Genomic DNA, 19,429 nt, shown 5'->3' with positions numbered 1-19,429 from the left:
TCATTTAGAAACAGAATAATGTCCAGAAAAATTTGTGTTGGAAAAAATATTCTGATTAATGTTTGTCACATCTTTAAATGATCACGTATGTGAATCGGGGGAAGGCTAGCTCTGGTGTGGTTGTACCATATTTTCCTGCAATTCATTTCTGATCCCCAAAATTTATATACCATTGCATTTAATTTGCAGCACAGCCATTTGGCCCATGCCAGTTATACACCACTGACACTCTATCAGTATATTCTTCTGTTCCTTTATCCTTCAATCTTCCCTCAAGTATATCTCTGATATACCCATCAAATAATTTGAGCAGCTTCCTATGTCAATGCTGGGTCGTACATCCAGTTTCAGTCCCCTTTGCATCTTGGCCTAATCCTGAGGTCCCCAGCATCTCAAATGCTAGTTTTTCAGCCAATTTGATTCACTCCACATGATGTCAAGAAACAGCTAAAGACACTAAATACTGCAAAGGCTATGGGCCATGACAACATTATGGCAACAGGACTGAATACTTATGCTCTAGAACTAGCCGCGCCCTAGCTAAGCCGTTCCAGTACATTTGTGACATTGACAGCTGTCTGGCAATGTTGAAAATTGCCCAGCTTTGTCTTGTTCCCAAAATCAGGACAAATCCAAACCGGCCAATTACCGTGCCATCAGTCTATTCTTGACCATCAGCAAAGTGATGGAGGGGGTCGTTGACTTAACTGCTGTTAAGGGCAGTTACTCAGCAATAACCTGCTCACTGACACTCAGTTTGGGTTCTGCCAGGGCGCCTCAGATCCTGATTTCATTACAGTTTTGGTCCAAACATGGACAAAAGGGCTGAACTCCAGAAGTGAGAGTGACTGCCCTTGACATCAAGACAATATTTGACTGAATGTGGCATCAAGCCTGGTAAAACTGAAGTCAGTGGGAGCTGTGGGAGAAAGCTCGCCGCTGGCTGGAGTCATTCCCATCAAAAAGGAAGATGATTGTGGTTCATAGAGTGAATCTTTCCAGTCCCAGGACATCATTGTAGGAGTTCCTCAGGGTAGTGTCCTAGGCTCAACCATCTTCAGCTGCTTCATTAATAACCTTCCCTCCATCATAAACTCAAACGTGGGGATATTTGCTGATGATTGCACAATGTTCCGCACCATTTATGGCTTCAGGTATTGAAGCAGAGCATGTCCATAGACAACAAGACCTGGACAACTTTCAATCTTGGGTTGGTAAATGGCAAATAGCATTCACGGCACACAGGTATCAGGTAACGACCATCTCCAACAAGAGTGAATCTAACCATCTCCTCTTGACACTTAATGGCATTGCCATCACTGAATCCCTCACTATAAATGTTCGGGGGTTACCATGAACCAGAAACTGAACTTGACCAGCCATGTAAATATTGTGACAAGAGTAGGTCAGAGGCTGGTAATTCTGTGGAGCGCAGCTCACCTCCTGATTCCACAAAGCTTGTCCAACATCTGCCAGGTATAAGCTAGGAGTGTGATGGACTCCTAAGTGTACTCCCCACTTGGATGGCTGCAGCTCTAACAACACTTGATGCTCAACACCATGCAGGACAAAGTAGCTCACTTGATTGACACCAATCCACCACCTTTGAACATTCACTCTTTGACGCACAGTTGGCAACATTGTGTACCACCGATAAGACCATCACTCACCTGATGAAGGCGCAGCGCTCCGAAAGCTCGTGCTACCAAATAAACCTGTTGGATTTAATCTGGTGCTGTGAGACTTCTTACTGTGCCCACCACAGTCCAAAGCTGACATCTCCACATCATGGCTACCATCTATAAGATGCAGTGTATCAACTCACCAAGGCTCGTTCGGCAGCACCTTCCAAAGTTGTGACCGCTACCATTGAGAAGGCAGTAGATGGGAATACCCATCTTCAAGTTCTCCTCCAAGCCACATTCCATCATGACTTAGAAAAATATTGCCAATCATTCACTGTCTGATCAAATGCCTGGAACTCCCTTTGTAGCAACATTGTGGGTGTGCCCATATCACATGGACTTGAGTTTTCAGATGACGGTTGGCTTATCACCATCTTCTCGAGCAATTTAGGGACAGATAATAAATGCTGACCTGGTATTTTCCATCATAGAATAAATAAAGAAAATTCTGACCACTCTGAGTAATGAAGTTTCCCTGTTGGATTGATGAGTGACCATCTTGTATTGATCACTCCTAATTTAGGTCTTTCCACAAATAGAAATATCCTAACAAATCCTTTCATGATTTTATAGACCTCTGTTTAGTCGCTCCTTAGCCTTCCCTTTAGTGAAGAATTAAGCCACAGCCTTTTCAATCCATTGTGATGGGTATATCCCTGCCAGTTCTAATATGCTTGTGAACCTTTTGTAACTTTCTCCAGTGACTCCGTATCCTTTTGCTTATAATATCTCCTTATTTCACCAGAACTGTGCACAGTGCTCTGTGTGGTCTTCCCAAGGTTCAGAACAAATCTTAAAAATTCTTTCAGGGGATTTGGGCGTTGATGCCTAGGCCAGCATTTGTTGCCCATCTCTAATTCCCATTTAAGAAGGTGGTGGTGGTTGTGGTGAACCACCTTTTTGAACCACAGCAGTCCATGTGGTGTAGGTACAAGTGCTGTTCAGGAGGGGGTTCGAGGATTTTAACCAAATGACAATGAAGGAGTGACGATATAGATCCAAGTGTGTGGCTTGGAAAGTAAGTTTAACATAATTTTTCTGCTTTTCAACTCTATCTGACAGGGTGGCACAGTGGTTAGCTCTGCTTTCTCAGTGTCAGGGACCCTGGTTCGATTCCGGCCTTGGGTGTCTGTATGGAGTTTGCATGTTCTCCCCGTGTCTCCGTGGATTTCTTCCAGGTGCTTTGGTTTCCTCCCACTGTTCAAAGATGTGCGGGCTAGGTGGATTGATCATGTTAAATTGTCCTTTAGTGTCCAAAGATGTCTAGATTTGGTGGGCGGGGTTATGAAGGGAAGGCCTGGGTGGGATGCTCTATCTAGAAATTACACCTTTGCTTTGTTTTCTTTTTTTATGGCTTTATTAACTTGGATTGTTACTTCTTAGTAATGTACTCTGGATCCCTTTGTTCCTTTACATCATTTAGACTCTTAAAAGAACCATGGTGCTTTAGAAATCAGAGCAGGAATAAATTATAGAACCCCTCAGATTTCAATAAGATCATCATCATAGAAATCATAGAAACCCTACAGTACAGAAAGAGGCCATTCGGCCCATCGAGTCTGCATCAACCACAATTCCACCCAGGCCCTACCCCCACATCCCGACATATTTACCCACTAATTCCTCTAACCTACGCATCTCAGGACACTAAGGGCAATTTTTAGCATGGCCAATCAACCTAACCCGCACATCTTTGGACTGTGGGAGGAAACCGGAGCACCCGGAGGAAACCCACGCAAACACGAGGAGAATGTGCAAACTCCACACAGACAGTGACCCAAGCTGGGAATCGAACCCAGGTCCCTGGAGCTGTGAAGCAGCAGTACTAACCACTGTGCTACCGTGTCGCCCTGGGTGACTGAACTTGTATATAAACTCCACTCCCACCCTATCATGGCGTTCTTACTCTTGTTACTAAATTGCACCACCTCACATCTGGAAATTAATTTGTCAGTTAGTTATATGTCCATTTCTCTGCAATATCCAGAACAGTGTGATCTTTACAACAATGATAGAAATTTGCATTGCTTCATTATTAAGTTATTTCAATCCTCCTTTCATTTGCTCTGTTTTTCCTCTCCCAAAGTTAAATTGTATGTCATGGATGTGATTAATTATTCAGTGCTGGCTGTCCCTTTTTTGTGTTAATCATAGATTTATGATCGTAAGGTAGCAACAGCTGAGAGCTGTTTTATCTGACCTAAAAACCACCTGCAGCATAAGGTAGCAACAGCTGAGAGCTATTTTATTTGACCTAAAAAGCCACTTGCTACGTTCAAAGTTGCACTCTGCGTTTGAAGCCTTGTTTACGTTATCCCTCGGCTCAATCCAGTTTTATAGCTTTTCAGCTTCACTGCATATAAGGTCAGGAATTCTCTTAGCTGCAGGTTCACCATCGGGATTTGGGAAATTACATATTAGCGCCCACAGTACAGTAGAAAAAACATGTTCTCTGCACTGAGGAGAGAAACAAGCTCCAAGTTGGCCTGGCATTGCAGTGTGGTGGCTTTGATGTTTCACAGTTTTGAGGGATTGACTTTTGTGCAGGTAGTTGGGTTTAATCAGGGCTGTAGACTTCAAAAGCCAAATCACTGCAGTAGTTCTCAAATTTAAATTTACTAGTTACTAATAGCACTCACTTTTCTCAGAGGAGTAAGGTAATAGAGTTTGTAACATGTTAGACATGTTGAGTATGAAATACATATTACATGCCTGTACAATGCTCTCCACCGTATCTATAATGGAATCCCAATTCTGACAACAGGGTTTAAAAGGTTGATTGAGTTCATAACAGTGCAGTGAACTTTGATTTTAGTTGAAATGGTTAATGTTCAGTTGTTTACAAGAGTGTTCCAACAGAGTGGACATCTGTGTACTCTCAAATGGTGCCGTGTTCTGGTTGAATGTGGAAAGGAATGATCAATATGGTGTGTGGAATAATTTTGTCTGTTCACTATTCTGTTAAGCTAAATATATAATCAATAGTCAGTTCTGGTTAGATTGACAGCATAGTATCAGTGAAGATAATTCTATCATGCAGAAGTATAAGTTAGGAGTTACATTGTAACCTGTTTTAAGCATGTGAAATGTTATTTGGAAAGCACAAGACAGCTTTCATTTCAGGCAGGTGGATTGAAATTAACAATCAAGTTGTATGAAAATGACTAAAAAGCTTTGGATAATTTTTAAAAGAAATTGTTTCAAAATGGATATTGGCTGTGGAAGCAGAATTTATGAGGCTCAGTATTTCTCCTCCTTGTCCAATACTTAATTTTCTTTTCTATTTTTGTTAATTAAAAAGCATTCATTTTGCTTTTAATTTTGGGACTAAACGCTGGTAGAATTACTGAACTTCAACTTGACAGTCTTATGATTTTGAGGCTGGTTGTAAAGCAACATTTATTGCTGCAGGATTTCATAGTAATGAATAGCATTTTATTTCTAAAATCTGAAGAATTCATAAATGCTCTTAATCATCAAGTGCACATTGTAGATGAGCACCTTGATGGGTGCTAACGCTCGACAAAATGGCCCCACAGTAATTAACCAAGCATATTGTCATGGGTGATATCTGTAAATGTATTTAGAATCATAGAAACCCTACAGTGTAGAAAGAGGCCATCTGGCCCATTGAGTCTGCACCGACCACAATCCCACCCAGGCCCTACCCCCTTATCCCTACACATTTACCCACTAATCCTGCTAACCTACGCATCCCAGGACACTAAGGGGCAATTTTAGCATGGCCAATCAACCTAACCCGCACATCTTTAGACTGTGGGAGGAAACCGGAGCACCCAGAGGAAACCCACGCAGGCATGAAGAGAATGTGCAAACTCCACACAGACAGTGACTCGAGCCGGGAATCGAACCCGGGTCCCTGGAGCTGTGAAGCAGCAATGCTAGCTACTGTGCCGCCCCCAATTTGCAAGGCCAATTTGCAATTTAATCTTGGTGTTCAGGCTGTTATAAACTGTTCAAAAACAACTCTGCACCCCTTGTCAAAGCCACGTTTTTGCCCTGGTACTGCCTGACTGTAAAGATAATGAGGTGCACTCAGTTGGTCTCTGCTGCTGCTGAGTTGTTGATTTAGGCCAGCATTTATTGCCTATCCTTAATTGCCCTTGTAAGCTACCTTCTAGAACTGCTGCAGTCCATGGAAGGGATTTGGAGCATTCCTTATACCTAATGTTACAGTTGTTTGCAAGATGGGAAAAGGTAGCACAACTAATTGTATCTGTTTCTTGGAAAATTATTTTCCAAACTGATGTTTTTTTTGAGTAAAGACCAAACAGCATGAGTAAAGTGCTGCCTCGGTGCCAGGTTTGATTCACGGACTTGTAGTTGGTTAATAGTGTCAGAATTATTTCAGACTGATGCGATTGTCAGGAAAAATCAGCCAAGATGATAGCTTTTCAAGTACTACTGTTGGGAGGTGACTGCCTGTGGATATTGGGTGAGGACAGATCAAAGTCAGCTGGGACGCCCTTCACAACTGAATTAACAAATTACTGCCAACAGCCATGAAATTCAGAGAGTCATCACTTTAAAGAGATGGGAGAAAGGCTAGGGGAAAATAATGCTCGTTTTATTTCACTTTTACTCGTACTGTATTTACAAAGGGGCACTTCAGTGTTTCCCAGCAATTAAAGTCCTTCCCTTATTGATGGACCTGATTTGAAAGGGAGGTGGGATAGAGTGGACAAAGCTGGGGCTGACTTATGTGGTGAGTTGTGCTGAATGCTGTGGGATTCCATTCCATGCTTGTAATCACTGAGGAAAAACAGGGTGGCAATCACATGCTCTAGGACCTTGGTGAGGAAGGGGGGCTTATTTTGAAAGGAATGGTGTGTTTGAGAGGTTGGCTGGCAATTAAATCAATTTTGAAGGGAAAAGCAACTTTGCCTGGACATTGGGTGCTGGTTATTATTTGTGGCATAACCTTTTTTTAAAAAATCAAATCTGCATCTCAAAGTTCCTCATTTAATTTTGAGAGAAGGAAAGACTTGCACAATCACCTCTGAACAATGTCTCAGTTCATTGCAGATATAAATCATCCATCTGGTCACCATTTTTTCCACCACTCACCCCACGGAATTTATTTCAGGAAAATGCTGTAAATATGGCGCAATGCGGTAGAACAATGATTTGCGCCTTGGCGGGGGTATTTATGCCTGAGGTTGTATTTTGGCCCACATGAAGCCAGTATATTTCTCTACAGGAAGGAATGGTAATTGGAGTCATTTTTGGCTGTACTGTTCAGGCATCTCAAACCAGAGTTGACAGTGCTGCAATAGGCAGGAAAATCACTCTTGGTTCCTGCTTTCCAAGGACACCTGTTAAGGACTGATCCTCTGGTTCCTTCACAATGGAATTGCTTTTCACGATTCAGTAATAGTGTTGGAAGCAGGTGGACTGGATGCTGTGTGAGATGCCAGAAAAGTTTATTTTATTTATTAGTGTCGCAAATAGGCTTGCATTAACACTGCAATGAAGTTACTGTGAAAATCCCCTGGAAGGCAAAAGCAAGGGAATAGGGGAAAGGTCCCTCTGTCTTGGAGAAAATATATTTGCAACAATGTGAACACTTTGTTGAGAATGTCGCATGTGTGATTATATTTCTTGTCCATGTGTATGTGCGATATTGGTTCAGGTTGTGCAATGAGAAATTGGTTAAGTTGATTTTGATGGTTAGATGAGTAATTTGTTTTCTTTGATTAATTGGCACTGTCATAATGGGATGTGATTTAGATTCATTAATAAAATAATGTCTTGATTTTCTGTTCGTCATATTAAGAAGTAATTTGTGCTGGTGATAGGGTGACTGCTGTCAGGAAAAAGAAATAACCTAATATGTTCAGTGGGCCCCAAGTTAACATGCATTTTTTTCCTTTGGTAGGAAGTGAGTGGTCAAAAATGAACAAGCTGCGACAGAGCTTCAGGCGTAAGAAAGACATCTATGTTCCAGAATCAAGCCGACCGCACCAGTGGCAGACTGATGAAGAAGCAGTTCGCAGTGGCAAATGTAGCTTCCAGGTCAAGGTGAAGACTCTCTGCACCTTCAATGTATTTACTTAAATTCAGTGATTTATTTGTGGAAGGCTTTGTGGTTTGTCGATTGGAGCAATAACTGCAGTGGAGTTAGCAGAATTTCCACATTTAAGAACTTTAATTTATGCCTCTTTTTATCCAACTGAAAGATTGCCAATGATGAAGAACCAAGGGGTGCCACTGTAGCAGTAAAAAAAGCTTTAAAGAAAACCTAGCAGATTAAAGTGACATTCTCAGGGGCAATGATGCACTCCAGCCTCCCCAGTGTCACAACATCCGGGTGACAATGTGTGTTCCCACTGCAGGTGCTTTATCGGAACTGACTAAACATTTTACAGATGATGGATTAGTTTAGTAATATTGGCCGTGTGAGGCAGACAATTTGCATAGAGGTCCACCAAACAACAACGGAATCAACTTTTAGTGACTGTTGCGGGGAATTGTGGTCAAGTCAGTGGGAGAGATCACCTTTCAAACATTACTATGTATATTTTCTGTTCATCTAGCTGGCAAACAGACCTTGGTTTATTGTCTAATTTAAAATGAAACATCTTGACAAATGCGGATGGTCTTCTGGAACTATGGTGACTTTTTAGTGGGAGTTGATAAAAATGAGAGTACTACCAGTCAAGCCAGGTCTATACTAGATGCTTGCATTCGATTGGCAAATAATGTTCATTTTAAGTCATGATGTGTGTGTTAGCACCAATTAACTTAACTTGTTCCAAATAAGAGTAACTAGTAATTTTGAAGGCAACTCGTTGTGGCTTCAAGCAATAATTGATTTATTAACAACTATATATGCATACAAATATGGGTCTGACAGAGCTGGAATATATGTCTACTCTCTTCTCTCTGGCTCCAGCTGAGGTTCCTCCCTGCTCCAGAATATGTGCTCTTTCTCCTGGTTGGCTTGGCTTCCGTATGGCCTCTCCATAGGGTCGGGCCCAACCATGTAGCCCTCAAAGGATCACCCCTTAAAGGGATCACATTGCCACACTCCTTTTCCCCTAGCCCCTGAGTCCACCTATGAATGAAGCAAAAAGAATATCATTGAACATAGGCAAGCAGGGCACAACAAGAAATCAGGGACACCCAAGGGAAAACTCAAAACAAAGTCAATCAATCTGGAGACTTCTGGACTCTCAACTCCATACTGGGTACTTCTGTGAGTAAAGAATTTGGGCAGACAGATGCAAAAGGCAACTCATCTATCCGAGGTTGACATCCTCCTCAATAGCTACTGCCTCCTCAGCTTCGGAAATCATGGGTTGCCTCAGCTTCACATTAACAACAAGAATCCCTGGATCAGCAACTGGCGAACACGAGTCCACAGCAGGGCACACAAGCGCTGCAGGACATACCTGTTGGTCCCCTGTGACAGGCCCAACTCTCTTCAGACCCGCATGCTTTTTTACACAATGGCCTTGTACTTCTACAGCCTAGGAGACTCGTCCTGTTCTTTATCCAATTTTGCTGGCCACCCATGTTGGTCCAGCTGTTACATTCCTGGCCATAACTAAATCATCAACTTGGATCATGGTTTTCTTTCTGGGATGCTTGCCTGGCCTCCACCCTCCCACCAAATCTGGAAATACCAGATACTCATAAGGGGCATCCTATTAGTACTTCAGCTGGCGTAACCCCTGTGATTGCATTCAGTGTAGTACTATATGACAACAAAAAACTTGTCAAACTTAAAGTCTGTGCTTTTTCATAGATGATTTGAATGTTTGTCCAGGTCATTATGATAAACCATTGGAAGCTGGATGGTATGGGGCAGACCAAATGTGGCATATACCATTTGACTTAACAAATTTTTGAAACTCCTCCGCTGTCAATGCTGTGCCATTGTCTGACACTAAGACCTTTGGGATGCTATGGGTAGCAAAGAATCTACTGCTACTTATCAATGGTGGCTGTGGCTATTGTAAACTTCCATTAATTGGACATCTAGCCATTTAGAATGAGCATCAACCAGGATGAAGAACATATGTTACAGAGGGACATAGATAGGATGCAAGACTGGGCGGACAAGTGGCAGATGGACTTCAACCCAGATAAATGCGTAGTAGTCCATTTTGGCAGGTCAAATGAGATGAAGGAGTACAATATTAAGGGAAAGACTCTTCGTACTGTGGAGGATCAGAAGGACTTTGGGGTCCGAGTACATAGGACTCTAAAATCGGCCCCGCAGGTGGAGGAGGTGGTTAAGGAGGCGTATGGTGTGCTGGCCTTTATCAATCGAGGGATTGATTTTAGGAGTCCGGGGATAATGATGCAGCTATATAAGACCCTCGTCAGACCCCACTTGGAGTACTGTGCTCAGTTCTGGTCGCCTCATTACAGGAAGGATGTGGAAAAGATTGAAAGGGTGCAGAGGAGATTTACAAGGATGTTGCCTGGATTGAGTGGCATGCCTTATGAGGATAGGCTGAGGGAGCTCGGTCTTTTCTCCTTGGAGAGACGTAGGATGAGAGGAGACCTAATAGAGGTATATAAGATGTTGAGAGGCATAGATCGGGTGGACTCTCAGAGGCTTTTTCCCAGGGCTGAAATGGCTGCTACGAGAGGACACAGGTTTAAGGTGCTGGGGGGTAGGTACAGGGGAAATGTTAGGAGGAAGTTTTTCACACAGGGTGGTGGGCGAGTGGAATCGGCTGCCGTCAGTGGTGGTGGAGGCAAACTCAATCGGGTCTTTTAAGAAACTCCTGGTTGAGTACATGGGACTTAATAGGATGGAGGGTTATAGATAGGCCTAAAAGGTAGGGATATGTTCGGCACAACTTGTGGGGCTGAAGGGCCTGTTTTGTGCTGTAGTTTTCTATGTTTCTATGTCCCATGAACAATCCTGTGAAGTCTATGTGCAGTGTTGAGCACGGCCGACCCAGCCACTCCCATGGATGCATATTTGCCAGTGGCACCAATGACTTTTGGGCTTCACAACTCTTTGATTTGATTTATTATTGTCACATGTATTAGCACACAGTGTAAAATATTGTTTCGTGCATGCTATATAGACAAAGCATACCGTTCAAGGAGAGAATGTAGTGTTACAGTCATTGCTAGGATGTAGAGAAAAATAAACTGAGTGAAATAGATCCATTCAAATCTGATGGCAGCAGGGAAGGAGCTGTTCTTGAGTCAGTTGATACATGACCTCAGACATTTGTCTTTTTCCCGACGGAAGAAAGTGGAAGAGAGTACGTCCGGGTGCGTGGGGTCCTTAATTATGCTGGCTGCTTTGTTGAGGCAACGGGAAGTGTAGACAGAGTCAATGGAGGGGAGACTGGTTTGCATGAAGGATTAGGCTACATTCACAACCTTTTGTAGTTTCTTGCAATCTTGGGCAGAGCAGGAGCCATACCAAGTTGTGATACAACCAAAAAGAATGCTTTCTATGGTGCATCTGTAGAAGTTGTTGAGAGTTGTGGTTGACATGCCTAATTTTCTTAGTCTTCTGAGAAAGTAGAGGCATTGGTGAACTTTCTTAACTATGTCGGCATGGGAGGAACCAGGACAGGTTGTTGGTGATCTGGACACCCAAAAACATAAAGCTCTCGAACATTTCTACTTCGTCCCCTTTGATGTAGACAGGGCATGTTCTCCACTGCGCTTCCTACTGACTGACCATTTTTTTGCTTTCTTTATCAATGTCTGGCCACCAAATGCAAGTTTGGGCTAGTGCTTTCATCCTACTTTGTCCGGGATGAGCATCATGCAGTTCCTGTAATAAAAGTTGCCGCCCCTAGGGTGGCACTATAACATGAGTCCCCCCACAATAACATGCCGTGCTCAGATGATATCTCCATCCTATGCTGTTGGTAAGGTCTAATTTGCTCTGACTTATCTCATCGCCATCTTTGCATCACCATACTCTTAACTCTTGACAACATTGGGTCTCTTTCAGTCCAAGTTTTATATGTAGCTGAGACCATCAAAGTCTACATCAGGTGCAACGGCAACACAATTTCTTGTGGTATATGTAGTGATGGTACTGTTTGCAGCAGAGGGAAGCAGCTGAACACGTCCACATTCGATATTTATGTCCCTGACCTATGCTGGAAAGAGTAGCTGTATGCAGCTAGCAATAAAGCCCATATCTGCACCCTCGCAGAGTAAACCCAACAATGGATTGTGATCTGATACTATGGTGTGAAATGTCTACCATATATATACAATATAGACAAAATATCTTCCCTGCATAAATTACCGCCCAACTCAACATCTGATAAAATTCTTGACACAAATGCCTCCCTTACTCCATCAGATATTTAATGGGAAAAGACTACTCCCACTCCATATGGTGAACGTCACAGATAACACCTAATTGTTTATTTGAATCAAAGTGTATAAGCAGTGCCAACGGCTGTTAAGCGTGCTTTATCTTTGCAAATGCCTCTTTTTTGTGCTTCTCCCCATTTCCATCGCTGATGCTTCTTCAAAAGTTGTAGTGGGGCTAAAATTGTAGACATGTTGTGTCAGAATCTTTTGAAATAATTCACCAGTCCTAGGAGAAATTTTAACTCTGATACTTTGTAGGCTGTGCTACTCCCTTAATGCCTTTAATCTTATCCTCCAAAGGATATAGCCTTTATTGTCTATCCTGAAGCCCAGGTATGTAACTTCATCCACCTGGAAAATGCAATTTTTCGTTTCAAATGGATGACCGCTTCTTTAAATCTTCTTTGAACCTCCTCTAAGTTTGCCCTGTGTTCCTCAAGAGACGCTCCCATAATTAGAACGTGATCCATGTACACCACGACTTTGGAATGCCTTGAAATATACTTTTGATCGTATGCTGGAAAATGGCACATGCCAGTGAGATTCCAAGGGGAAAAGGGTGTACTGACATCCTTTGTGTGGTGCTCCAGCTGTTGGTGGGCGTTATAGAACATAGAACAGTACAGCACAGAACAGGCCCTTCGGCCCACGATGTTGTGCCGAGCTTTATCTGAAACCAAGATCAAGCTATCACACTCCCTATCATCCTGGTGTGCTCCATGTCCCTATCCAATAACCGCTTAAATGTTCCTAAAGTGTCTGACTCCACTATCACTGCAGGCAGTCCATTCCACACCCCAACCACTCTCTGCGTAAAGAACCTACCTCTGATATCCTTCCTGTATCTCCCACCATGAACCCTATAGTTATGCCCCCTTGTAATAGCTCCATCCACCCGAGGAAATAGTCTTTGAACGTTCACTCTATCTATCCCCTTCATCATTTTATAAACCTCTATTAAGTCTCCCCTCAGCCTCCTCCGCACCAGAGAGAACAGCCCTAGCTCCCTCAACCTTTCCTCATAAGACCTACCCTCCAAACCAGGCAGCATCCTGGTAAATCTCCTCTGCACTCTTTCCAGCGCTTCCACATCCTTCTTATAGTGAGGTGACCAGAACTGCACACAATATTCCAAATGTGGTCTCACCAAGGTCCCGTACAGTTGCAGCATAACCCCACGGCTCTTAAACTCAAACCCCCTATTAATAAAAGCTAACACACTATAGGCCTTCTTCACAGCTCTATCCACTTGAGTGGCAACCTTTAGAGATCTGTGGATATGGACCCCAAGATCTCTCTGTTCCTCCACAGTCTTCAGAACCTTTGACCCTGTAATCCACATTTAAATTAGTCCTACCAAAATGAATCACCTCACATTTATCAGGGTTAAACTCCATTTGCCATTTTTCAGTCCAGCTTTGCATCCTATCTGTCTCTTTGCAGCCTACAACAGCCCTCCACCTCATCCACTACTCCACCAATCTTGGTGTCATCAGCAAATTTACTGATCCACCCTACAGCCCCCTCCTCCAAGTCATTAATAAAAATCACAAAGAGCAGAGGACCAAGCACTGACCCCTGTGGCACTCCGCTAGCAACCTGCCTCCAATCCGAAAATTTTCCATCCACCACCACCCTCTGTCTTCGATCAGACAGCCAGTTACCTATCCAAACGGCCAACTTTCCCTCTATCCCACACCTTCTCACTTTCATCATAAGCCGACCATGGGGGACCTTATCAAACGCCTTACTAAAATCCATGTATATGACATCAACTGCCCTACCTTCATCAACACACTTAGTTATCTCCTCAAAAAATTCTATCAAATTTGTGAGGCATGACTTGCCCTTCACGAATCCGTGCTGACTATCCCGGATTAATCCTCATCTTTCTAAATGGTCGTAAATCCCATCCCTAAGGACCTTTTCCATCAATTTACCAACCACCGAAGTAAGACTAACCGGTCTATAATTACCAGGGTCATTTCTATTCCCTTTCTTAAACAGAGGAACAACATTCACCATTCTCCAGTCCTCTGGCACCATCCCCGTGGACAGCGAGGACCCAAAGATCAAAGCCAAAGGCTCTGCAATCTCATCCCTTGCCTCCCAAAGAATCCTAGGATATATTTCATCATGGAGATTATTTAGCAACATCCATGTAGCAGCAAAAGTGAAGCAACCATTGTCTGTGAATGATGTGTGAGCTGCTGGTGAAATGGTTTACATGATCAAGTATTTAATAAGAAGGCAGTTCAGATTTAGATGACTGGCTATCAGCAAGCAATCAGCAAAAATATAGTTTTACTTCAAAAAGTCCAAATTCCATTTGTAGTTCCACACAACGTTTTCACCCTTTTTTTCCATGCCTCATCCTATTTCAGTGAGATATGTCAAGTTGTGCAAATTTCCATAGACTGTTCCCCACTTTTTTTATTAGAATAATTATGTTTCTGTCTCTGTCAAATCCAATATTGACTAAATTAAAAACATGCTAATAATTGCCCTTTTCTCTATCCTACCACTGCACTCTGGTCACCTGGCTTACAACACTTGATCTACCTGTCCAAGTAGATAATTGCCAAGGTGTGTCCAGAAAAAGCAGCACAAATCCAATTCAGCCAATTACTACTCTATAAATCTACTCTTAATCTTCAGCGAAGTGATGGAAGACACTTTCAAGCAGACTTAGTCACCAATATTCTGCTGATCGATGCTCTGTTTGGCCGAGCCACTTGGCATCAAACCTCATCACAGCCTTGGTCCAAACATGAATTTCAAAGGGGAAGTTAGAATGACTGGGGATGTTCGTTGATTGCACAATATTTAGTTCCATTCGCAATACTTCAGAAACTGAAGCAATCTGTGCATTCATGGTCTTGTAAGTGACAAGTAACAAGAAATGATCACATCCAACAGGTGAAATTTAATTCTGTCCTCTTGACAGTCAGTGGTATTATCATCACTGAATCCCTCACCATCAACATCCTCGGACTATCATTGACCAGAAACTTGACTTGACCAGCTATTTAAATACTGCAGCTGCAAGAACAGGTCAGAGGCTGGGAATTCTGTAATGAACAACTTACTTTGTCAATTCGCAAAGTCAGTCCATTATCTATAAGGACAAGTCAGGTGTGTGATGGAATACTATCCACTTACTTGGATGAGCGCAACTCCAACAGCACTCAAGAAGCTCAACACCATCCAGGATAAAACGACCTGCTTGATTTTCACCCTACCCTCCACTTTGAACATTTGTTCCCTCCATCACTAGTGCACAGTGGCAATCATCTACAGGATGCACTGTTGCAACAACTTCAGATGATTTGCTCTACCCCTCATCGGCCCCCTTTGTTTCTCATTCTATTTTTTTTACTGTTCTCTATCTTATATTTCTTTATTGTTTTTCTTCACCCCCCCCCCCCCCCCCCGACTCCATCCCCCTTCCCTTTTCTCCACCCCTGCTTCCCCTTTTCTACATTCTGCCTCTGTCCCATTTCCCCTCCCCCAACATCTTCATCTGACACAGCTTACAGCTTCTCTACTGTTTGGCCATTCACACCCATTATTTAGAGTACCTTCACAATTGCAGCATCTATTGCCTAGAAGAAGAGCAGCAGATGTGTGGGACCACCATTACCTACAAGGACCCCTGTTAAGTCATATACCATCCTTATTTGGAAATATATTGGGTGCAGCGAATGCAATACACCAAACTGAAAGAGGTGCAAGTGAAATGCTCTGAAGGGAAGATTCACTCCCTCTGTCAGCATTCCGCAGAGACCGTTCCCTCCGGGATAACCTAGTCCACTTCTCCATTATACCCAACACCTCTCCTGTCACTCATGGCACCTTCCCATGCAATCGTAGAAGGTGTAACACCTGTCCCTTTACCTCTTCTATGCTCACCATCCAAGGTTCAAAACATTCATTCCAGGTTTAGCAGCGTTTCACTCGTACCTTTTTCAATTTGGTCTATTGCATTCGCTGCTCCCAATGTGGTCTCCTGTATATCGGAGAGAACAAGTGTAGACTGGGTGATCACTTCGCTGAGTACCTTTGGTCTATGCACAATCAGGACACTGACCTTCTGGTTGCTTGCCATTTAACACACGATCCTACTCCCATGCCCACATGTTTGTCCTTGGCTTGCTGCAATGTTCCAGTGAAGCTCAACGCAAACTGGAGGAACAACATCTCCGCTTCCAGCTAGGCACTTTACAGCCTTCCGGTCTCAACATCGAATTCAACAACTTCAGATGACTTGCTCTACCCCACCTTGGACCCCTTTGTTTTCATTCTGTTTTATTTAACTTTTTTACTGTTCTCGACCTTTCATTTCTTTATTGTCTTTCTTCGTTTTTCTTCCCCACTTTCGCCCCACTTCATCCCCTTCCCTTACCTTTTCTCCCCCCCGCTTCCCCTTTTCTGCATTCTACTCTGTCCCATTCCCACCCCTCCCCCAATATCTTCATCTGGCACCGTTTACAGCTTCTCTGCCATTTGGCCATCCACACCTTTTATTCTCTCTCTGGGCAGCTATTAGCAGTCTTTTCCCCTGCTTTCTATGGCTATGACCCATTTTTCATTTCCTCTCCCTGCAGGATAAATATCTCCCACTTTCTATGCCTTTTAGTTTTGACAAAGGGTTATCTGGACTCGAAACGTCAGCTCTTTTCTCTCCTTAACAGATGCTGCCAGACCTGCTGAGATTTTCCAGCGTTTTCTCTTTTGGTTTCAGATTCCAGCATCCACAGTAATTTGTTTTTATTAAGAATTCCGGGATATGTGACCTGGCATGGCTAGAGGGGAAGAATCATCGGGTCAGGCTTTACTGCTGGTTATGGATTTAGGAAGCTCCTGGAGATGGTTACTCCTTGGCAAAACGGGAAACGTGAACCTATTAAAAGCAAGTGTTAACTGTTTGCTATAAGGACTGTAATTCTGTGGCATGTGTGATGTGAGAAGTATAAAAGAGGAACGTTGCTTTCTGCGGTTTAAAGTACAAGTTGCCTACAAAAATATTGTTTAGTTAAATGTTTTAATCATTTGTTAAAGTAAGAATCTTAATCTGAAATTTTGTTCAGTCATGCTTTTCAGCTATGAGCTGGAAATTCAAATCTATTTTTAAACATTATTAATCTCTACAGGGATTGCAACACTTAGCATTCTTGAACCAGTTACATACATCTTTAGTGGTGAAATACAAATAAATTGTAGCATTTAATTTATATTGTCTTTCCTTATTTTTCCTTACATTTCACACTTGTCTGGATTAAATTTCATCTGCCATGTGCCTGTGCATTTCACCTGTTTGTCCTAGCTATTTGCAGCATAACCAATTTTGTATCAATTTCAAACTTTGAAATTATGCCTCTAATAATTAAGTCCAGTGTATCAATGCACACTGGAGCAGTGCTCACAATACAGGCCCCTGTAGTAATTCGCCTCGGCACAGAAATTTTTTGCATTGGATTTTCTAACGTCTGTTATGTTGCATCAATAAGTGTTTTTCCACGATCGTTTTCTGTTACTAAAATGTAAGGAACAGCACGGTGCAAACACAAAAACTGACTGGGGAGGATTTAAACTAATGTGGCAGGGGGGATGGGAACCGATGCAGGAAGTCAGAGGGAAGTAAAGTGGGGACAGAAAGAAAAGGCAGTAAGGGGAAAAATGAAAGGCAGAGAAACCAAAGTCAAAAATCAAAAAGGGACTACAGAGACCATGGAGAATTCAGTGAATGGGTCCAGTAAGGCTAAGAGAAATAAAACACGGAGAGTGTACGAAATACGAGAGGACAGATGGTCTGAGAAAGCAGGGCAGAGAGCAAGGGAAGTCTAGATTAAACTGCATTCATTTCAATGCAAGAGGTCTGACAGGCAAGGCAGATAAACTCAGGGCATAGATGGGTACATGGGACTGGTATATTATAGCTATTACTGAAACGTGGTTAAGGGAGGGGCAGGACTGGCAGCTCGATGTTCCAGGGTACAGATAATCATAGAAGATAATCATAGAATTCCTACAGTACAGAAGGAGCCCATTGAGTCTGCACCGAACACAATCCCATCCAGGCCCCATTCCCATTACCGCGCACATTTACCCTGCTAATCCCCTGCCTCTAGGGTCAATTTAGCATGGTCAATCAATCTACCTGCACATCTTTGGACTGTGGGGAAAAAATTGAGCACCTGGAGGAAACCCACGCAGACACAGGGAGAATGTGAAAACTCCACACAGACAGTGACCCGAGGCTGGAATTAAACCCTGGCTCTAAGGCAGCTAACCACTGTTGCCACCATGCCGCCGCATGCTCTCGGCAAGATAGAACAGGAGGTAAGAGAGTAGGGGGAGTTGCGTTTTTGATTAGGGAGAACATCACGGCAGTACTGAGAGGAGATATATCTGAGTGTTTGCCCACTGAGTCTATATGGGTAGAACTGAGAAATAAGAAGGGAGAGGTCACTTTGATAGCATTGTACTACAGGTCCCCAAATAGTCAGCGGGAAATTGAGGAGCAAATATGTAAGGAGATTACAGATAGCTGCAAGAAATATAGGGTGGTAATAGGAGGGGATTTTAACCTCCCCAACATTGACTGGAAGAGCCATATCATTAGGGGCTTGGACGGAGAGAAAATTGTTGTGTATTCAGGAGGAACTTCTCATTCAGTATGTGGATGGCCCAACCAGAGAGGGGGCAAAACTTGACCTCCTCTTGGGAAATAAGGACAGGCAGGAGGGATAAGTGTTAGTGAGGGATTACTTTGGGACCAGTGACCATAATTCCATTAGTTTTAAGATAGCTATGGAGAATGATGGGTCTGGCCCAAAAGTTAAAATTCTAAACTGGGGCAAAACCAATTTTGATGGTATTCGACAGCAACTTTCAAAAGTTGATTGAGGGAGTTTGTTGGCAGGTCTGTTGCTCAAGATATTTGCAGTCTCCCCCCCTGAGTTCCATACCTTCATCCTCATTCTCTTGGGTGAAGACAGATGTGAAGTATTCGTTCGGCACACTACCAATTTCCTCTGTCTCCACCCACAGATTGCCCTCTTGGTCCCTACTCTTTCTATGGTTATCATCTTTCCTTCGATACTTATAGAATATCTTGGGATTTTCCCTACGTTTACTAGTCAGAGCTTTCTCATATCCCCTCTCTGCTTTTCTAATTGTTTTCTTAAGCTTTTCCCTGCTCTTTCTGTACTTCATTAATGTCTCTACTAATTTGCTCTCCTTGTATGTGCTAACATCCTTTCTCTTCCTTATCTTATCTCTGGCCATCCATAGTTCTTTGGGCTTGTTGCTCCTTCCTATCACCTTTAGAGGAAATGTGCTGGGCTTGTACCCACTCCATTTCCTTCTCTCTCTCTCTCTTTCCCCCCCCACCCCCCCCACACCCC

At 43.0% G+C, this 19,429-nt stretch overlaps 1 protein-coding gene across 16 annotated transcripts in view; it reads left to right on the top strand.

The window, feature by feature from the left end:
• The window catches only part of numb (NUMB endocytic adaptor protein), a 250,389-nt gene that overhangs the window by 124,298 nt on the left and 106,662 nt on the right, over positions 1-19,429 (top strand). For all 16 annotated transcript variants that reach the window (XM_078233644.1, XM_078233656.1, XM_078233648.1 and 13 more), the window contains one exon: positions 7,585-7,727. In XM_078233644.1, the coding sequence (XP_078089770.1) occupies positions 7,602-7,727 (126 nt within the window). In that variant the 5' untranslated portion in view covers positions 7,585-7,601. The remainder of the gene's footprint in view (positions 1-7,584; positions 7,728-19,429) is intronic.

Source organism: Mustelus asterias, chromosome 18 (assembly GCF_964213995.1).
Source record: "Mustelus asterias chromosome 18, sMusAst1.hap1.1, whole genome shotgun sequence".
Taxonomy (NCBI): domain Eukaryota; kingdom Metazoa; phylum Chordata; class Chondrichthyes; order Carcharhiniformes; family Triakidae; genus Mustelus; species Mustelus asterias.
The sequence above is the reverse complement of the archived record's forward strand: the minus strand, read 5'-3'. Positions and strand labels throughout refer to the sequence as shown.